The sequence below is a fragment of the Zophobas morio genome, unplaced genomic scaffold (assembly GCF_036711695.1).
Source record: "Zophobas morio isolate AGI-343-1 ecotype UQ-CSIRO unplaced genomic scaffold, CSIRO_AGI_Zmor_V1 ptg000005l, whole genome shotgun sequence".
NCBI classification, from domain to species: Eukaryota; Metazoa; Arthropoda; class Insecta; order Coleoptera; family Tenebrionidae; genus Zophobas; species Zophobas morio.
In genome coordinates, this window is record NW_026972110.1 from 4,103,613 (window position 1) to 4,124,984 (window position 21,372).

The window sequence follows — 21,372 nt, forward strand, 5'->3', positions numbered from 1 at the left end:
TTAACAATAATTAGAATCAAGTACTATTTACTAAAGCAACTAAAAGAATGTTCTTGGGCATTAGTTCAAAACTGAACAGTTATTTTAAGAATGCTTTGATTAATTATTCTAGTTTTTGTTTCAGTACATCACTGAAAACAAAAATTTGTAATGACCACTTTGTTGTCAACTGATCATCTGACTATGTAGTTAAACACCTGGATAATTAATGGCTACGTTAAATGACTCATTTATTTTAATAGGTTTAATATGCATTTAAATATGTATGTGCGATTTAACACGTGCGGTTGCAAGAGCAACTATAATTTTTAGCAACAAGGAACGATTAAAATACCGTTTCTATTTAAAATCAATAATAATTTAATTATTTCAATTTGAATTTCTTTCAGTTTCAGCCAAAGCCACGCAATGTCTTCCCGATGCCAGTGAAATTGAAGTCTCAACAGGTCCCTTTTTTGGTGGACGAATTGCTGTTGAAGCAGCAGACGGTGAACGTTGTGCGTTAGATGGTGATGTTACTAGTCCTCGTGATATATACACCCTAAGGATCAATCACACAGAATGTGGTAGTCAAGTAAATGAAACTACTGTCGCTACTTTCGTTATTGTTCAAGAAAATCTACCAATTTTGACTCACAGCACTAGGCGATTTCTAGTGTTGTGTTCGTATCAACCGGAAACGCTGACAGTACGTGCCGGAATAAACTTACCAACGGGACATTCCGGTCGCGGACAAGCGCACATGGCTCCGGTACCATATGAAGAAGATAATTCTTTAGGAAGGCGAGGACGTAATTTGAGAACTGGACGGCTGTTACAAAAACCTGAAGCGTTAGGTGAGTCTGAGTATCGAACAATATTGTGATGTAGCGGAATCAAAGTAGTCTCGGTAATACATTTTTGTCGGAAGAATACGAAAATGAATGTGTAGGTAATTTCATGAGTAATTTGCTTAGTTCTGAATGGTTGCGAGAAAGTTTCTTACTGTCACACTCCGGTTGTTCTAAAACGAAAACACGGTGAGTCATAAATGTGTTAAACAATACGATAAATTATTCTTAATAAATTATACATATAGAATACAAGACGCCAAAGAAAGTATCTAAAGGAGTGCAAGTTTCACTGTGTGAGTAAGAAACCAGTTCAATGGATGAGTACGTCATTCGTAATAATAATTTCATCTAATTAAATATAAGGAAGTGAAATAAGTAGGTTGTTCTTAAAAGGTGTACAACATCTCACTGCGCTAGATTTCTTTTTAATCGGTAAAACCTTACCTTCATTAAAACCAAAAGATTATAATTTCTCTTTTTTTAAAGCTAGGAGTTTCAGTTTTTCCAGCATATGGGTACTGAAAAAAAAACGAATGTAATTAGTAATTACTTTGTTTTGTTCAGTGTAACACTTATATTTTTTCATTAGTTTCATAAATTCATCGGAGCTTTTGTTGAATACTATTCCTTTTGTTTTTTTCTTTTTAATGTAAATATGCAACAGCAATATTTGTAAATTTCCATCACCTTTCAGGGTTGTGAAATTTTCGTGGCCCGAAGTGCCGAAATACTTTTTATTTACTTAGGTGTCTGTAAAAAAATACAACACTGCATTTACTTATGTTATACTCACAACTGCCAAGGTTGTGCTACCCACCTACTTGTAAGTTATAACGACAAAAAATATGTAAAAGTGGGGTAAAGTACATCAAATATTGGAGAATATTTTCACTAATGAACTCTTAACATTAAATTCAAAATCTCATGAAGGCTTTACTCGAAAATTGATTCTATTCCTTACGGATAACTCGTTTTATTAATCTGTTAGACTTCTCCTCTGATGAAAATAGCTTTAAACCGCAAGTTATTACGTACTTACCTTATTCTTACAATATAAAAAAATTAATAGTGACACTTGTGCGTACCTCTGTCTATAAAGATTTTGATGACTCCTCAATTATCTTGGAAATCCCAACAGCAACACAAAGCATAAATCTTAGGTACGAAACCTATTAACGTTGGTGTTCCATGTTTTTGCATACAACTGTAAAACTCTATATTGTTGATAACGTATTTTCAAAAAAGATTAGCAAGCATTTTTCTGTACTTATAGAAAAGTATTAATTAATCAGATAGAAGAAAAAATGAAACTTTAAATTATTCTTAAAAAAAGAAATATTTTAGTTTACAATTATTATAATCTTTTCTTACTTCCTTTATTATTTAGTGAACCATTGCACCTAAGAAATCCCTTTAATCGAGTAAAGACCAAAAAAAGAGGGAATATACAGTGTGATAACCCAAAAAAATTGAAAGCCCGCGAAAAATTCAAAAATTCAAAAATTTGGCCTTGGCAGTGATCGTCTAACAAAATGCAATCCTACATTGTGTTTATTTTTTTTTTGTGACGAAATCCGTTCAGATGCAAGTGGTCGACCCCAAGGTTGGAAAAGTACCGCTAAATAAAACACAAAATATATGAAGGATACAAGATCATTTATTCCTCCACTGACAAAAAAAAAAGAAAAAAAGCTGCGACTAAGTTGTGCCGGTTGAAGACACCATTAATGCTCAGCTAGAAAAAAACTTGCCTAACTTTGAATGAAATCAAATTTTTGAATCAATGCAAATATTTGAAAATCACAAATTTAAGAAAAACAAAGAAAAAAATCGTAATTAAAGTAACTGGATGCAAATACACAAGTTATTACGTGTGGCGGCAAATTTAAAATTATGGCAGTCAACAAGAGAACAAAATTTCAATAAACACTCTATGCAGCGACAGCGGCACCAGAGCGCTATAAGAGTGTGGCGATCGAACTATATCAATTCCATTCTAGAGAACAGCAAAAATACCCATGGCGTTGTAGCACGAGCGGAGTTTGGGGCTCCTGGTTGTTCTCCCCCCACGACGGTGATTCTATTCTATCGGCAAGCACTGCTGCACAGCACCCCTCCATTACGAACGTGTCGTACGAGCAGGCCGTTACGTCGCAAACTCGTGGTTGAAAATTACGGCTATAGATATGCTGACAGCGTCACATCATCTCGACCGCTCCTGTGACTTCTATTCAAACCCTCCGTTTTTCGTGCAGATGGCGCGACCGCCAACTCGACAAGGAACCGCGCACTCCGCTTCCGCCACGTGTTTCTGTGTTATTTACCTCAATTCCATTTAAATGTTCAATTTCTGTAACTCTGATATTAAACTACAACTGAAAAAGTGTTAAAGTTTCAAAAAGAACAATAAGTAAACAACATTTAAATTCGCCATACACTCTGGTGAAATTTTAAACAGCAAAGAATTCTTATATGGTTTTAAGATTGGATAGCAGACAATTCATATGATGGAAGCATTAATGAACAAAATATTTACATGAAAAAAAAAAACTAGCAACGATTTACAAAAACAAAAAATTGGTCTAAAGAGTTTAGACAGTACTTCCCTCGCTGTCGGAAACGTGACGACTGCATGCCTATTATGTTTTTTTTTTTCGCAGTGGATTTCAAAGAATTCGGTTTTGTAGTTCCTGAGTAAATCAATAAAATAAATTTACGCATTCATTAATTTTTTTGAGTCACCCTGTATATGCAAATCCAAAAAAAAATCAATGGAGTGATAAATCACAAGTACAGACTCATCATATTTTGTACAGTTTAGATAGGATTTATTCGGCAAACTTTCGAGCTGACGTCATCAAGTTTTTGGAGGGGATAAGCAAATATATTTTGACTAAACATTTATTATGCTCTTTATGACCTTAAAACATCTGCAAGATTTCAGAGCATTCGGTTTTGTAGTTCCTGATTAAATCAATAAAATATATTTACGCGTTCATTAATTTTTTTGAGTCACCCTGTATATGCAAATCCAAAAAATATGAATGGAGTGATAAATTACAAGTACAGACTCATCATATTTTTACAGTTTAGATAGGATTTATTCGGCAAACTTTCGAGCTGACGTCATCAAGTTTTTGGAGGGGATAAGCAAATATATTTTGACTAAACATTTATTATGCTCTTTATGACCTTAAAACATCTGCAAGATTTCAGAGCATTCGGTTTTGTAGTTCCTGATTAAATCAATAAAATATATTTACGCGTTCATTAATTTTTTTGAGTCACCCTGTATATGCAAATCCAAAAAATATGAATGGAGTGATAAATTACAAGTACAGACTCATCATATTTTTACAGTTTAGATAGGATTTATTCGGCAAATTTTCGAGCTGACGTCATCAATTTTTTGGAGGGGATAAGCAAATATATTTTGACTAAACATTTATTATGCTCTTCATAACCTTAAAACATCTGCAAGATTTCAAAGCATTCGGTTTTGTAGTTTCTGAGTAAATTAGTAAAATAAATTTACGCATTCATTAATTTTTTTGAGTCACCCTGTATATGCAAATCCAAAAAATATGAATGGAGTGATAGATCACAAGTACAGACTCATCATATTTTGTACATTTTAGATATGATTTATTCCACAAACTTTTGAGCTGACGTCATCAAGTTTTTGGAGGGGATAAGCAAATATTTTTTGACTAAAGATTTATGATGCTCTTTATAGCCTTAAAACATCTGCAACATTTCAAAGCATTCTGGTTAGCAGATTAAAAATTAAATTTCAAAATGTTGTTTTATAATTTTGATTTTTTTTCCAAAAATCTGGACGTTTCGAGTGAAAAGTCGATTCGGAGTTGTAAACTACATGTGTAGGACTATGTTATTTTATACAATTGAAAACCCATTTACTATGTACAATTTTGAAGTGACGTCATCGCATTAGTGGTGGGGATGATTAGACAAATTTTGGTTAGCGTTTTACCATCTACATGATATTCTTAATATACTCGTAAGTACAAAATTTCACAACAATCGGTCGAGTACTTTCGGAGATTATCTGTCTAATAAAAATCCGGGACAACAGACGGACAGACGGACGGACAGACGGACGGACAGACGGACAGACGGACAGACGGACGGACAGACGGACAGACAGACGGAAATGGGAGACCTATTTCTTCGTCTTCTAGGGGTCATGAAAGATCGAGAAAACGTAAAAGTAGAGAGTCGGCCGACGGACTCGATTACAATACTTCCTTTGCTTACGCTCGGGAAGTAAAAAGATCAGGTGTGAAGTAAAACTTGTGCAGATAAAAAGTTCAATATAAATTGTACAGCAAAGAAATTTACTGAGGCTAAAATTGCGAGATAGAGAAAAATTGTATGAGGCGAAAAATTGCAAAGCTCGCAAAATTACACGAGGTCAATATTTGTCACACTTTATCAACGATTCAAACAAAGAATTTACGTGATGTTAAAATGCCACACATTATCATCGATTCAAACGAAGAATTCACATTATATTAAATTATGCCATGATCCAAGTGATTGATTACTTAAAACAATTAGCTTTGAGAGTTTATATCGTGGACTGTCTCCAGCTTATCCCAAACAAACACATGATAAATAAACACAAAATGTATCCAGCGTCGCGAGAAATGCTCCTCGGTGGTGTAATTTCCAACATCGCCAGAAATAAATATGTCTCGATGAGTTGATGATGATTTGATGATAATAACTTCCTAAGGGGAAAAATTTAATCCTTCCGACCTCAGTCTACGATATTATAAATTCTACCGCACTTTCACGGACCTTTTCCCAGAATGGGACGTTAGGTTGATTTAACTGCCGTAAATGAACTATTAGCAATCCTGTGTGAGGAATGAAGATGTGTTATAATGTAACACTTAAGTATAAGCATCCAGCAATCTTACTCCTGATTTGATAAACAAAGGATGAGTCCTTACTAAGTGAATTTCATGAAATCTCCTAGCAAGTGCTTTATCTAAATAATCTCATGACTGTTAAATTGTATTAGAACCAGTAACGATTAAAATCCGAACATGAACTGTGAATTTACAAACAACAAAACAAATTTACACCACGTGTTAGCGTCGGTCGAAAATTCGCATATTTCCGCTTGGAAAAACCGCAAGAATTAGTTACGCGTGTTGGGGAAACTGTGGCGTCGTTACGATTAATTGTTATTAAACAAAGGCTTCCCCTTTTTTCTTTAACTACCAAACCAACTAAACTTAACCTAGGTTTCTTACCGCATGCTTTCACTCGCCAAACCAAAACAACAGTGACGCGCTACCTACCCTCTAGCAAACAAGTAAACTTCACTGCCAACCCTCTACCTACATATTTCCTAGCAGAACTACCAACTACCAAAAAGGAACTAAACTTGCACATGGTTGCCTATGTTTAACGATTTTCTTAATTGATTTTTTTTTTCAAATTCAAATTATTCAAATGCGATTTCGCGCCGTTGTTTTTTTTTAGTGCGAAATATTAATTCAAATCTAGTCACCACAACAGGTTACCTACATTACTGTTGATGTCACAGTTAACTAAATACAAAACGGTGTGCTTAGTGCAGGTGGTATCTTTCAAAATTCATTTCGGAAACGTATACGGAAAAAAACAAAATCTGGGGCATAACATTCTTGACCAGGTATTTATTTAGATATATAAAACATAATTAGCCACTATTATCATTGAACCTAATATGAAACAAAAAATTTATAGGGTAATTCGTTTTTATTTCCTAAGCGATACCGAAAGAAGTTTGAATAAAGAGTTATTTTGACGCATACACGGAGTGAGTCACTAAGCGCGCGTTGCTTGATATCTCATTAATTATTGGAAATAGAAAACTTACTATTTTCAAACGGATATCCTATATGTACATTTTTAGAAATTCTGATTTACCTATTCTTAGGGTTTACACAGTTCTTTATACTTCTGATGCCACGTTATTTCAATTTCCTTGAAATTTTTACCAATGTAAGGGCTCACAAAAAATTGCAATAGAGATTTTCTCAAAATATTTTGTATAGAGATAAACAAAGGTACGGGCTTTGTTGTGGCATAAATAAAATGGGGTCGTGATATATAGAATGTCTATAAAAAAATCTAAAATGATACAATTTTCAAATATCGAGATTTCAGTTTTTTCAAATACAACACCTGTGTTTTATTATTCTGGTTTTTGTTCTGTTTCTATTTTCTCAAGCATTTTTTGTAATTATATTGAAATTTTTTACTTTTTTAAAGAGACGCACCGACATATTGTTATATTAATTAACTATTATTACAATATGATTATTCTGACGAAATATAATTCTCTGGTACACTCTTTGAAAAATTTGATATAATATGTTTAAGCACAAAAACCTACCTTTCAAACTTCATTCTCACATTAGACTTTCACTGCACGCTCTGTGTTTAAAAGCCTATAAACATTTTTTATTTTCAGTGAAAGAAGAGCCGATATCTTCTGAGTCCTTGTCAAAGACCAACGCAGTTCCTGTCATCGTAATAGCGATGTTATCCATAGCTGGAGTGATAGGAATCATCGCAATAGCTCTAAAGATTTCCAACAAAAAACTACTTCAAGAATTTGATGATGTTTCGATTGCCTCAGAAGTGTCTACAAGTAGTTGTAGCACGACACCAGATATGGAAGTAGTTTCTCAAGATCGCTCCCAGACGCAAGTAATACATGTATAATATTACCATGAAAATTTGCAGCGAATGGGATACTGATTGAATTATAATCAGCAAAGTGATGTGATTAAAAACAGAAACTAGTAATATCTGTTTATTATAATTTATTTTTTATTTTTGGGGTTTTGTCTAACAATTGCGTATTCGGTCTATATACTAGGTGTTCGCACTTTCAATTGAAATAAGAACACCATGTATAGTATGCAATTGACTATTTATTTATTTTTCCTTTACAACTTCATACAACCAATGATAAAAGTTTTGTAAAATATAAAACGTGTTTCTTTAACCTACTTCTCAGTCCATCATAATAATCTTCTTTTCCAGATGAAGTTGAGGATTCGGAAATACAATATTTTTCATATTTTCATTGAGTTCCTCTAAAGCAAGTTGCGCTTGCAATCTCATAACGTCGTCCTTATCGTGGTAATATACTTCTTTCAGACTCCTATAAATAGGTAAGATCTCGTCTTTGAGGAATGCTATCATCTCACTTTGCAGACCGACGAACAGCTGCCGTATAACTGTAACTGCAGCACGTCGTGCCTCCACGGCTTTATCTGTTGTAATGATGGCATGTACACAAACCAAAACCTGAGGATTAATGCAAATATGATAATTAGAATTCTGAAGAGATAAAAGCCTTCCGCTATAATGATTCACACTCAGCTCACGGGTCTCTAAAACTGTTCTTTTCGTGGGAAATTACACCTACCTCAGTTACGATACTTCCAAGTTTATAATTTAAAACTCTGCACACTTCGCCCAAATTAGACAAACTGGAAGCTCTTATCAGATGATCGTCATCCTTCGTTGCAAATAAGAACGTATTTAACAATAGGGACTTATATTTAGGAGCCATCTCACCTAAAGAAAACAGTAATAAAACCTAGTTAAAAATGAAAAAAAGATTAGAAGTCGCAATAATTTTTGTATTAATTCCACGCTTTTAATAGAGCGCATTTAATTAATATTAACATCAAATGAAAGTGGATTTTGCGAATCGAATTTTTTAAAACAAATGTGAAACTATTAATTATTTTTGCAGCAAAAAATAAATAAAAATATTATTATTATTGTTAGTTTTTACTTAAACTAAACAAGTTTTGCTATGAAACTACAATGAGAAAGTAATTTGTGCTACGACGACACATAAGGTCAAATCTTAATTACCTATTTACCGAACCAAAAAGAGCTTTACTAACAATAATTTCAACAAACCATAATTTACTATCAATTAAGTGCTTAGTAAAGACGTTCTTGGTGTCATAAATTGCAACCTACCCACAGCATGCCCTTTATGCTGCAGTGACTATAAATAATTCACAATAGACTGCAATGACGCTGCTAATTCCAAATACGTTACATTAACGGTATCTCAAATAAATTTTACCTTCTGCACCATCATTTCAACAGCCATACAATAATATTTCATCACATTTTTTGACCTTTATTGAATCGCATGCGGATTTATTTTAATAAAGACTTACTTACCCAAAAGTTTTACAACACGAACCAAAGCCTCTCCCAATTTGATACGTGTTTCCTGTATAGCGTCATTTTTTTTCGAAAAATCCGTATATTCTTCACATAAAATTTCCAAAGTTGTATCCGGGAAAATATCCGCTAAAGACGCAAGCCCTTGGACTGCATTCAAATAAATAAATGAATCGTCATCTTTTAAATGTAACTAGAAGGGAACACTCTATAATAAATAATATCCAAATTCATTTTAAATAAATACCTGAAATAAGTTAAGTAAATACTGTTTCCTTTCGAGTGTTTGTTTGTCTTTATTTTCGATAAGTTTCGACAAAACAAGTAGACCATGCCCTCTCGTAGGCAGTAGAGGGTCAGACACATCTTCTAAAGCTTGTTCGAATTCTGTTATTTCTTTTTCATGTTTTGGGGTTTGAAGTTTATCTTCTTTTAACCTAATTATTATTTTATTACAAAGCGATTTTAATTCAACTTCCTTTGTTTCTTGAGCTACCGTGGATAAAGGTTCGATTAAGATTTTGTACTTGGGAATAGCGCTTGCAGATGAATTCGAAACTAAATTATCCAAAATCATGACAACAACGAAGATTAACTGCGAATCTTTTGTGCCACAAAACAAAACGTTATTTATGTATTCGATGATATCATCCGGCTTTTTCCAAAGAGATCGCTGAACATCTTTGTTTTCAGATAATTGAGACAGCAGTTTGTGAATTGTTAAAAGTCGTTCAAGAACGGTACTTGTTGCATGATCTTCGTTAGCTAACAATTCTGTACTGTTATGTGGCGCCAAAAAATATTTTTCCTTGTCCGTTATGCACTTTAACAAGTATCCAAACAAGATAATTTTTTGACCAGTGTCCAATAAATTATACACAGTATCTATTACCTCTGCCGTGGCATAAATTATAGACTGTGAGCTATTTTCAATAACAATTTTTTCTTCAACTTTTATAATGACATCATTTCTAATTTGGCGAATATCCGTAACGGTAAAACCAAATAAAAAGTTGTCTAATAGTTCATGATATTCTGATGTGGTGCGACCTTGCAAGTATTTAATTAAAAGTTCCCTCAATTCCATATTCGTGGACTGAAACGTCGACTTGACAGTTAGGTGATAAAAATAAAACATAACATTCAAAAAAATTCTCAACAGGTTTATAGGTAAGCACGGTGAATTAACTGAATTATCTGCAAAACATCCGTAAAGGAGGCGCACTGTGTGTTTTATGTCATCCGTTATATCACAATGGTCACGAAACTTGTGTTCCTTATTAACAAACTGTAATAAAGGAGTCGTTATTCTCTCTACAAAAACTACCTTACACAATTCTTTATCTTCAGAATACAAACACTTCGTGCAAGACACAACCAGCCGTTCAAAAATCATCATTTCACGACTTGTTGTTTTTGTTAAATTCAACAGATTCAAAACTTGTGCGCAAATATTATCGCTAAAGTCTGGAAATGTTCGACAACTTAATATGAGTTTAGTTAAGATATCTAGAATTTTCCACGTCTTTGTGGTGTCATCATCAGAACCGTCTAACATTGCTGAAGCAATATGTTGAACACCCTTCTTGGATCTCATTTTCTTAGTTAGAGTATTCGCAATGGCTCTTTTGAACCAAACAGGTGCATTCGCTTGAAACAAAATCATAGTTTCTTTAATAAAAATTGTTGGATGAATGGATTGACCCAAATTTTCCAACAGTTCTTTGAACAACTTTTGATCCTGTGTTAATTTGGTGTATGTTTCTTCGGTCATAAAAAAAATTGTATCACTTGTGTTTTCGGGTTTCTTCAACGGGCAGTAGCCTATTTGATATACTGCAACAAGTATCTCTTGAAGAAAGTGTGGTATAATCAACATTCTTAAATTTGGATGTTTTATGCAGTTATAAAAACCCAAAACTGTGCATTTCAACAGCGTGTAGTTATAAAAAATGTCATCTACTGCTTCAATATTTTCCACGGATTTATGTGTAACTACACGATGAGGTAATTTCGGTTGTAATTTCTTTAAGATTCCGTGCAACATTAAGCTTTTTAGAGCAGCTTTAATGTTTTTCATCTCTTGGACACTCAATACTTCCATATCTGATTTTGAAAGTACTTCATTAAGTAATTCCAAGAGATAAAAATTCAGGCTTATAAATTTAGATTCACAAGTGTGCTTTTTTAAGTCCAACATTTCAGCAAATGTTGTAAGTCTTCGTAAAATGTCGTCAGACGAACATGAAAGCAGATTTAAAATTTCCTCATAATTTGTTTGAAAGGATTTTTCAAAATCTTCATTAGGATCTACAAAAAAGTAATTAATTAATTATTACTTTTACTCATTCAAAAAGACATTAAGGGGTGAGGGAGTATAAAATATCGATAATTTAATTTATGTTATAACAAAGATATCGATGCGAAATTATAGGAAATCGACAGTGTCATAGTGATCAAGCTACTTAAAGTGCACTTTGTGATCTTTGTTGTGTAATCATAAAAATTACAAGGTAGGTTACATAATAAAAAAAGTTGCATTATATTTTTTTGTACCAAAAATTTGTTAATAATTTCAGAGGATTTTTAGGCTACTAAATTTTAAATTGTTACGGTAAGTTTTCTAGTTGATATAATTTACGGTTTGTTAGCTTTTCACAGCTCAGTAAACAAAAATTCGCGTTCTCTGATTTCCCTAGTGTCTGGATTAACTAACGGTCTATATATTTGCAAACTGATTTCAAAACTGAAGAAATGATTTCTGCAACAAAATCTTAGATACTCGTAAATTTGAATTCTTTATTTTTCTTTGGGATGCGATAAACTCCAAGAAACATGCATTCGGTTAAATTAGACCAAAAATGTACTAACGAAATGTGTCATTTTATAAACTTTTAAACATCTATCTTAGTTTCTAAACAATAAATACCAAAAAGTCCTCTATTTCGATTTCATTTTTACTGATGTTTCCAAAAGTGAAAAATAAAAAATAACTCAATAGATTTGATAAAAATATTTATTTCTTACTAACAGAGTGTCAATGAATTATATTTTCTAGATGCAAACAAGCTCCTTTTAGTAAATTATATTGAATATATACCTACTGCTCGCAAGGTCTTTTATGTTCATTTACTTGACAATGGACAACTTCTTTGGATGCTCCAAAAGTCTTAAATCTTAATAATAACAAAAACTCTCAGAATTCGTCTACAGAACAAGTTTTTATTATTATTTTTTTTTTTTCAAAAAGCTTAACATTTTGGTTGGCCGGAAAATTCAAAAAAGTCAAATCTATCTTTAAACCGATGGGAACTTAAAATTTACAAATGTTACAAAATGGTTAATAAAAAAAAAATAGGAAATTATTAATATGTTTGGTAATCAGTTCATTTCCACTGTTATTTTTTTAATATTTCAAAAAAAGTACCGTCCAAAGGTAGTAAGAAATTGTTAGCCATAAAACGACGCCTTTTATCATCTTGCACCGTTTACTACATCATACCAATTAGGAAAGATAAAAACACCATGTTGTTTAGCATTGGAACCATATTGGAGATATGTCCTGCAACACTACAATGGCCATGCCCCTTGTGTTTCTCGATTTTAGTTCCTAGTACAACGAATTTATTATTCTTTGTGAGCTATCCGTGTTATGCAACCAAATAAACACAATGCTTCTATTCTTCAGGTATATACGGAGTGATTCACGTATAGTGTCAAATGTAGCGCCTGTTTTTCTGCAACCCAAATTACTATCCACTGGGATTCTTCCTTCGTTGTTTTTCAATTTGAATAAAATCTTGTGAACATAGTAATCCGATATCAGAAAAATGAAATAAAAGTGTCAACCAAATGTCAAAATAATTGTAACAAAAATAATCTTTAATTATTGAAAGATAAAACACAATATGAAAATTAACGGAACGGCGTTCAAAATGTCCTCTGCTACTTCGTTCACATGCCTCCAAACGTCTCATGAGCAACCTTCTTACACGTGCCATCACATCAGGGGTTATTTCATTTTACAAACAAGCGTATGCGTTTTTTTTTAATGCATCCAAGTTGGTCGCTTACGCTCAGGAAGTAAAAACGAAATCAGATACTATTCATGAATCACCCTGTACAAGGGGCATAAGAAAATTCAAAAATGCAAGCAGAAATACTACTTCAGAACCACCTTTGATATTTCATATCATTGACAATATAAAGTAAAACCATGGCCGACTAGTATAAAGATTATGGCCTGTCCAAAGGAATGCCAAAGGTACCATACGTGCTGCCATCTATTAATAATTCAAAAACGACAAAAGCATTATTAACACTTTTTGAAAGGCACAAAGGCATTCATACCGAAACAAACCACCATTACACGTTTTGAAGTCCCATAATGTCAAGTCAAATTAAAATTTTGCTAAATTATTAAGTGTAATTATTAATAGATGGCAGCACGTATCGTACCTCTTGGACAGGCCATAATCTTTATACTAGTCGGCCATGGTAAAACATAGTTTTCCAGTGGCGGCTCGTGACCTTTTGAAATGGGGGGACACAATTTGATTGATTAGTTAAATATGAAGATATAGAACAGGTTGTTATTACCAATTAATAGACGAAATTGTGTGACGGAAATAAATACAAAAATTCATCCAATAAAAGTAAAAAAGGATTTCTCCACATACCTTTTTGCCTTCGGTTAAAATTTTACGTTCAAGGCATCTAAAAGTTCATTTTCAACAGTTTTAGGCGTTCCTTTAAAAACCGTTGCTTCTTTCAAATGATTTGATAAAGCAGAGTCCAATTCGGCCTTAAAATCAATCAGACCTCGAAATATACCTGGATTTTGTGATTGCCTATTTTCGTCATGTTCACGTAAATAAGCAAGTTCAAACAATCCACAAAATTTTATGGACATTATCAATCGGCGTAATATATGACGATTTTTGTCGACCCTTGCGTTATGTGCCCAAATATTATTAATATAGGCGGTGTGTACTGTGTAGTTGTTTCCGAATGTCTGTATTACCGAGAAGATTATCCAAGAATATTTATCATACGTGTTCACGCATAGTGAAAATTAGAACCCGCGATAGTAACTCAATCCTGCCGAGCACGGTCGGAACGGATCCCAGTCCAGTTCTAGTGGCAACGTGTAGTTTCTGTGACAAAGGTGTAAACAAAACTTTTTGGGCGAAGAGCTTCTCATGATTAACCCTGCACTTTTGTAAGACTTATTTTAGCATTACTCAACTTTCACATTAATAATCCTTAAAATTACACTTCTGTCACTAACGAGTGTATAGGTGCATATATGTATGTATATCTCAAGGTCACGAGTAAAACTTAAAAATTTTAACTACATAACAATTTTAAAAGTAGAAAGCGTAAATAAACGTATTGGGATTCGGGCTTTTAAGTAAGGTAATATCAACAAACGTAACGTTTTTATAATGTGGTATATTTCGTAATCGAAATTTTGAAATTTACACTGTAAAATGTGTATGTACTTACATAATGGAGCTAGGATTCTGACAAATGCTGCCGACTCTAGAAAGTCGACATTAAAACGAAAGCAATTTAAGCAATTAACTGAACTGAACAAACTGAGCTTTACTAATTTATTAATTTAGAAATTTTATTAAATATTTCACTGTAACTCTACTGTTTAATTTGTATTTATTTGTATTTATGTACAAAATACTGAACTCAAATCGGGTTTTGATTGAAAAAAAGGTGTTTCCAGATCTTATTTTTACCTCCTAGGTATTATACTTAATATCACCACCGCGTAAAGATTTAATTTTAAAATCTTTTTTATATAAAGGCCTGCAAAAGTTAAATGTTATAAACCTGTTTATGTTTTAACAACTCTTTTTTGCATACCTGTTGTGTTCCTAATTATGAACATAAACTTCCTTTTTTGCTATCACGCAAGATTCATTTAGTAACGAGAAAATAAAATTTAACAAATGCACAATATTACAGAAAAATTAGATATTTATGACCTGACCTGACCTGATCACTATGCAATGTACTTCATAGTATATTGTATAACAAGTGTCGAAAGTTGCATCTTACACACTAGTGTTGAAGTTGTTGGCACAGGACAAAGTCGAGTGCCACATTAAAACGAGCGTGAAAGAGCACTTTCTCACATGTTGCACAGTACTTTTTCTGCGCTTATATTCTTTGAGTTAAACAAAAAAGGAGAAAATAATTAATATCGTTTAATCGTTGATTAATATGGGTAATTATCATTAATTAATGATTTTATATTAATGCTTGATTATAATATAGACAACCAGATGTACACACAGAGACAGTAACGAATAAAAAAACATATTTAACGGTAATTGTGTTTATTGGCATAAGCACAAGATTAATTAGTGCCTATAGTCATAGAAAACCCTACAACAGAGGGTATACTATGACTACAATTTTGTTAATTGAAATTTCAGAAGCAGATTTTTGTTCTTTTGTTCTCTTAGGTGTTATACAACTATTTTAGTGTTAATCCCTCTCTTGCTCTAGCAGAAATCTTATACCTAGGTAGGTACGTCACTATCACTTAACGAACAAAATTTTCCCGTTTTACCTAGTACTGGAGTTTGGTATTTTGGTTTCCGAACATAATTTCCTCATAATTATTTCCTTGATTATTTAGGTAAAAATAAAATACAAACATAATAGTAACTGATAGTATGGCACGATTTTGTAAATATTATATTACAGTCATTTTTGTTGTTATTTCGACTCTAATAAAGTTTTGGAACATCGTTACATCGTGGTCGTCGTCCCAAAGTTTTGAGGTTAGGTTTCAGAATGTTTTTTTTTCTTACCTGCAAATTTTGCATTGAGATCAATTAACACCTTCGTTAAAAGCGCCTTATTCATAATGAGAAACTTATCTTTCTTCTCAAATATGCTTAAATTTCACAAAGTACACAGAACTCCAGTTAACGTTACTAGAACCGCTCACAATCATCCTTGAGGACCACAGACCACAGGACACAAAACAACCGCAGGTTAGGGACTGAATCTCGCGCTGGACGGAATACAAATTCTAGATTGCTAAGAGTAACTGTAAGCAATTTATGTTTTGGTTTTTACAGTACATATCTACAAATAAACAAAAATCGATCACATTACAAATTTATTAAAACAAAAAGAGCAAAGCTTCAGCAAAATGTTTCAATAATCATTACATTATAACCTAATTATAATTAATCCCTCAGCAACAAAGTAATGAACAATTCATTTTCCTCCTCGAAGCGCTAATACTAAATGCAGAACAGATCCACCTTGAACTTTATAGTCTTGGGCAGTCTTCTCATCGTTCCTAAAAGAAAACAAATAACATTACACATTAATACAACCAAAATTAGTACTGTTTTGAAAATATTTCAAACGTTAAGCTCATAAACTTGTGTTTTTAAAAGACTACATTTAGCTTATAAAGAAACAAATAAAAACGTGGTTTTTGTTTCTTACATCTGCTTTCCAGAAAAAATTAACCTCTGTTGTTGTGGAGGAATTCCTTCTTTTTCTTCTACTCTTTCCTTAATTCGTTCAACTTTATCTGTTGGTTCTATGTCGATTTCTATTTCTTTTCCCGTAAGAGTCTAAAAAATAATACTTTAAATATAACCCTGCCGTTTGCGCCTAACCTAAAGATGCTTACTTTAACTTTAATTAACATTTTTACAGCGTTTTTATCACCGCTAAATATTGATCTTTACAGACGTGGATTGTATTTGTGTTTTGTAGTTATTTCTAAATAATTATTTTGTAATTTAATATAAAAATTTTGCGAATGTCACTCACAACACCATAAGCATGACAGCTTCAAACCCATAGAATACCCTCCTGTTCAAACCGGAGTCGGTATTATAGATTTCTAATTTTCTACTGTTTGGACCGCGACCACAGACCAAATAGAAAGACGTTCAAAAACCACTACGATTTAATGTGGCGATTACAGCGTTGCTCGAGCTCCTGCATGAATTAAATCCACTGATTACTAGATTATAATTACTATAGTAGTAATTTTATTTATAATTACAATTTTAATTCTATAAAAATGAAACTAAATTCAGTAATGAAAAACATATATTTGATAACAATGACAAAATTACAAAACAACTCTCAAAGAAAAACAATTTCATTTCGAAATACCTAAAAAAAATAATTTAATTACAAACTTGTAGTAAGCCGTTTCGAACCAAATTTCCGCGCGCCAAACTTTTGGTAAGAAAAGGGATGGAAATGGAAAGAAACGAAAACCACTAAGAGAGAGATGCGCAGAAGGGTGTGTTTGAGCGGGGTGAGTCGCGGGCAGTTCGACTTGGTCTTTCTTTCGAGTAAGACGTCAGGTTGGTGCTCTCTGTGTTTTTTCAAATGTCTGTGCGCTGTTTGTTTCCTGTTCTAGTGCTGGTTTCTTCTAACGGAGTTCCACCCCCCTGACGAACCAGCGAACGTAAGAATTCTCTGCTACGTTCGAACACAGAGAGGTTATTTCGGTGGTGAGCACGTATTTGGTTTGAAGATCCGAGAGGTATGTTTTCCACGTGATTCCGTGTGTGCTGGTGGAAGAAGCGGCGTTGCTTCTCGATGGTTACGGAGTAGGTGAGACGCGGGAACCACACCTGTGAGCTTCGCGGGCGTCACATACGCGAACGGACGCTACCAAAAATGGCGGCACTTCCGGATGACGCCATGGCCGATAATTTTCGTACTAATCTTTTCAACATAATTTCAATCCGTTTTAGTAGGGCCTTTCAGGGAATTACGTTAGCTAGGGCAGTTTTATTTAGCGAATGTTATGCGGAAAGTTGGATGGCGATTTTCGAGTTATTATTTTGCGTTGCATAATTTGAGCACGTGTGAGTAAAGTAAATTCAAACATGATCTGAACAAGCGAATCTTTAACTAAAATTAACGCTGAGAAAGGCATTAGAAAATTAATAATATTAGAGTCTGGGGGACGGGGGATTTTTTTTCCTTTGTGTTAATAACATGGATTAATTAGGCACATCAATTTGGCTGACATTATAAGATCTAAGATATTTGAATGGCTTTTCCTCGATTTATTATCCGGTTGTTGTAAACTCTAATGCTGGAAAATTTCATGTAGTTTTTCAAATATTCAGCCGTTCAAAATAGAAAGAGAAAGTGGTAGGGTGCAGGTACGGGGTGTTGACCGGGGAATTTCAAGGGCAACCTTTGTGAATTTTTGTATTAGTCATTGGGGATTTGTTGTTGACCGAAAACTGTTGATGAATTTGAAAATGAATGTTATTGAAAGAAAGGTACAATTCAAATTGAATGTGCACCTACGATTACCTATATTTTATTTATTTTGCATATTTTATGTGTCGCATTTTTATGTGTTGTTCTGTTTATTTCGTATGTGTTTTTATTTATGTGTCTTTTGTTTGGGGATGTGTTGAAGGGAGGGGGGTTTGTTTGTTTAATTCGGTCAACAACGTAACTTTGCCCAGATCATTTTAATGCAGTCGTAACTTCGTTGTTTAATGTCAGATAAATATTTCATTAAAATCATTGCCAAAATGTGAATAATTTAATCTCTTTCAAAAATTCTTGTTCTTTAAAGTTATTGATAAAAACATGAATAATTTCTCACTTCATTTTCTTTATTGCATAAGATTGTTGATCACACGTGCATAATTTAATCTCATTTCAATTTCTTTGTTATTTAAAACAAGTGTTGATGGAGTGTGGCCAATTAAATTACGCTTATTGCTTGTCTGAAATCCAAATACTCATTCTGATAACGCTAGTTAACTCGGGGGTCGTGTGGCGTGGACGCGGTGGCGTCGGCGTCTCCGTGCGAGTGTCTGCGGGTCTTGCTAGACTTCCGGCCCTAGCGGACTCGGAGTTTACACAGCTACTTGGACGCGGGAAACAGGAAGGTCAACCTATGTCAGGTGGGTGCGTAAGACCACGCACGTGAAGTGGTGAGGTAGGACTATGTGGACCTTCACGGGGAGTGTGGCCGTCGCCCTGCCCCCGCTGTGCGCCCCCCATTTTGTTTGTAGAGGCCACACTGCCATAATATCTGGAACGTTGCCATCCATTTACTTTCTGAGAGTTCCGCGACTTTTTATTTTGCTTTTTTTTTTTGTTGTACTTGTAAGGTTGCTAATATTTATTCTATGTTCTCAGGTTCGAGTGAAAATAAAGGTTTTTTTTTCTCTGAGGAATAAATTCTTTAAGCTCTTCTGGGGCCCTTGGCCAAGGTCTCTTGAGCTCTTATTGGATTTATTTTTCATAGTTTTTTTTTTCCAAATATAAGTTTTTTAAATCCGTCACTCTTCCCGCTCCGCAGTGCGCCAATTTGTATGAACGAACGCCTCCCGCCAGTTTTCAAAACACAATGTAGGGTCCCACTTTTGTAGACGATCACAGCCAAGGTCAAATTTTAAAATTTAGCGGGCTTTTTCAAATTTTGTTCAATGTCAAATAAAAGGCGGGAGGTTTGGGTTATTACAGAATTGGTGCCGTGACCAGGATGCAATGTCGATGCACTGCCCCGGAAGAGTGTATTTTCTGTTGTATATGTACTTATTTGTTTTTTTTCTCATCCAATAGGTGGTAACCAGCTAGCCACCAGTGGCACTGCCGCTTCCTACCAACAGGTACACAAGAAACGGGGGGACGCATCCAAATCTCAACGGCCTACCATTTAAGTAAGCGCCTCCGCTCGTTGCGCTGACACTCCACTCCGAAGACGCTGGGGGACGTCTGTAGTAAGCCGTTTCGAACCAAATTTCCGCGCGCCAAACTTTTGGTAAGAAAAGGGATGGAAATGGAAAGAAACGAAAACCACTAAGAGAGAGATGCGCAGAAGGGTGTGTTTGAGCGGGGTGAGTCGCGGGCAGTTCGACTTGGTCTTTCTTTCGAGTAAGACGTCAGGTTGGTGCTCTCTGTGTTTTTTCAAATGTCTGTGCGCTGTTTGTTTCCTGTTCTAGTGCTGGTTTCTTCTAACGGAGTTCCACCCCCCTGACGAACCAGCGAACGTAAGAATTCTCTGCTACGTTCGAACACAGAGAGGTTATTTCGGTGGTGAGCACGTATTTGGTTTGAAGATCCGAGAGGTATGTTTTCCACGTGATTCCGTGTGTGCTGGTGGAAGAAGCGGCGTTGCTTCTCGATGGTTACGGAGTAGGTGAGACGCGGGAACCACACCTGTGAGCTTCGCGGGCGTCACATACGCGAACGGACGCTACCAAAAATGGCGGCACTTCCGGATGACGCCATGGCCGATAATTTTCGTACTAATCTTTTCAACATAATTTCAATCCGTTTTAGTAGGGCCTTTCAGGGAATTACGTTAGCTAGGGCAGTTTTATTTAGCGAATGTTATGCGGAAAGTTGGATGGCGATTTTCGAGTTATTATTTTGCGTTGCATAATTTGAGCACGTGTGAGTAAAGTAAATTCAAACATGATCTGAACAAGCGAATCTTTAACTAAAATTAACGCTGAGAAAGGCATTAGAAAATTAATAATATTAGAGTCTGGGGGACGGGGGATTTTTTTTCCTTTGTGTTAATAACATGGATTAATTAGGCACATCAATTTGGCTGACATTATAAGATCTAAGATATTTGAATGGCTTTTCCTCGATTTATTATCCGGTTGTTGTAAACTCTAATGCTGGAAAATTTCATGTAGTTTTTCAAATATTCAGCCGTTCAAAATAGAAAGAGAAAGTGGTAGGGTGCAGGTACGGGGTGTTGACCGGGGAATTTCAAGGGCAACCTTTGTGAATTTTTGTATTAGTCATTGGGGATTTGTTGTTGACCGAAAACTGTTGATGAATTTGAAAATGAATGTTATTGAAAGAAAGGTACAATTCAAATTGAATGTGCACCTACGATTACCTATATTTTATTTATTTTGCATATTTTATGTGTCGCATTTTTATGTGTTGTTCTGTTTATTTCGTATGTGTTTTTATTTATGTGTCTTTTGTTTGGGGATGTGTTGAAGGGAGGGGGGTTTGTTTGTTTAATTCGGTCAACAACGTAACTTTGCCCAGATCATTTTAATGCAGTCGTAACTTCGTTGTTTAATGTCAGATAAATATTTCATTAAAATCATTGCCAAAATGTGAATAATTTAATCTCTTTCAAAAATTCTTGTTCTTTAAAGTTATTGATAAAAACATGAATAATTTCTCACTTCATTTTCTTTATTGCATAAGATTGTTGATCACACGTGCATAATTTAATCTCATTTCAATTTCTTTGTTATTTAAAACAAGTGTTGATGGAGTG

General features: G+C 34.2%; 3 protein-coding genes across 3 annotated transcripts in view; 1 reads left to right on the forward strand and 2 right to left on the reverse strand.

Moving 5' to 3' along the window:
• The window catches only part of LOC135122053 (uncharacterized), a 51,757-nt gene extending 43,904 nt beyond the window's left edge, over window positions 1-7,853 (forward strand). Inside the window, exons 3-4 of the mRNA XM_064046306.1 lie at window positions 390-836; window positions 7,327-7,853. Coding sequence (XP_063902376.1) covers window positions 390-836; window positions 7,327-7,580 — 701 coding nt within the window. The 3' untranslated portion in view covers window positions 7,581-7,853. The remainder of the gene's footprint in view (window positions 1-389; window positions 837-7,326) is intronic.
• LOC135122043 (transport and Golgi organization protein 6) lies at window positions 7,775-16,119 on the reverse strand. Its single transcript, XM_064046301.1, has 5 exons — window positions 15,911-16,119; window positions 9,322-11,384; window positions 9,072-9,267; window positions 8,293-8,444; window positions 7,775-8,171 (listed from the first exon to the last, which is right to left on the reverse strand). Exons 1-5 carry the CDS (start codon window positions 15,963-15,965, stop codon window positions 7,875-7,877), a joined length of 2,763 nt encoding a protein of 920 aa, XP_063902371.1. The 5' UTR covers window positions 15,966-16,119; the 3' UTR covers window positions 7,775-7,874.
• A 90-nt stretch (window positions 16,120-16,209) lies between these two features.
• On the reverse strand, window positions 16,210-16,924 carry LOC135122065 (NEDD8). The gene is made up of 3 exons (XM_064046312.1): window positions 16,753-16,924; window positions 16,563-16,693; window positions 16,210-16,410 (listed from the first exon to the last, which is right to left on the reverse strand). Exons 1-3 carry the CDS (start codon window positions 16,768-16,770, stop codon window positions 16,326-16,328), a joined length of 234 nt encoding a protein of 77 aa, XP_063902382.1. The 5' UTR covers window positions 16,771-16,924; the 3' UTR covers window positions 16,210-16,325.
• Between the last annotated feature and the right edge of the window lie 4,448 nt (window positions 16,925-21,372).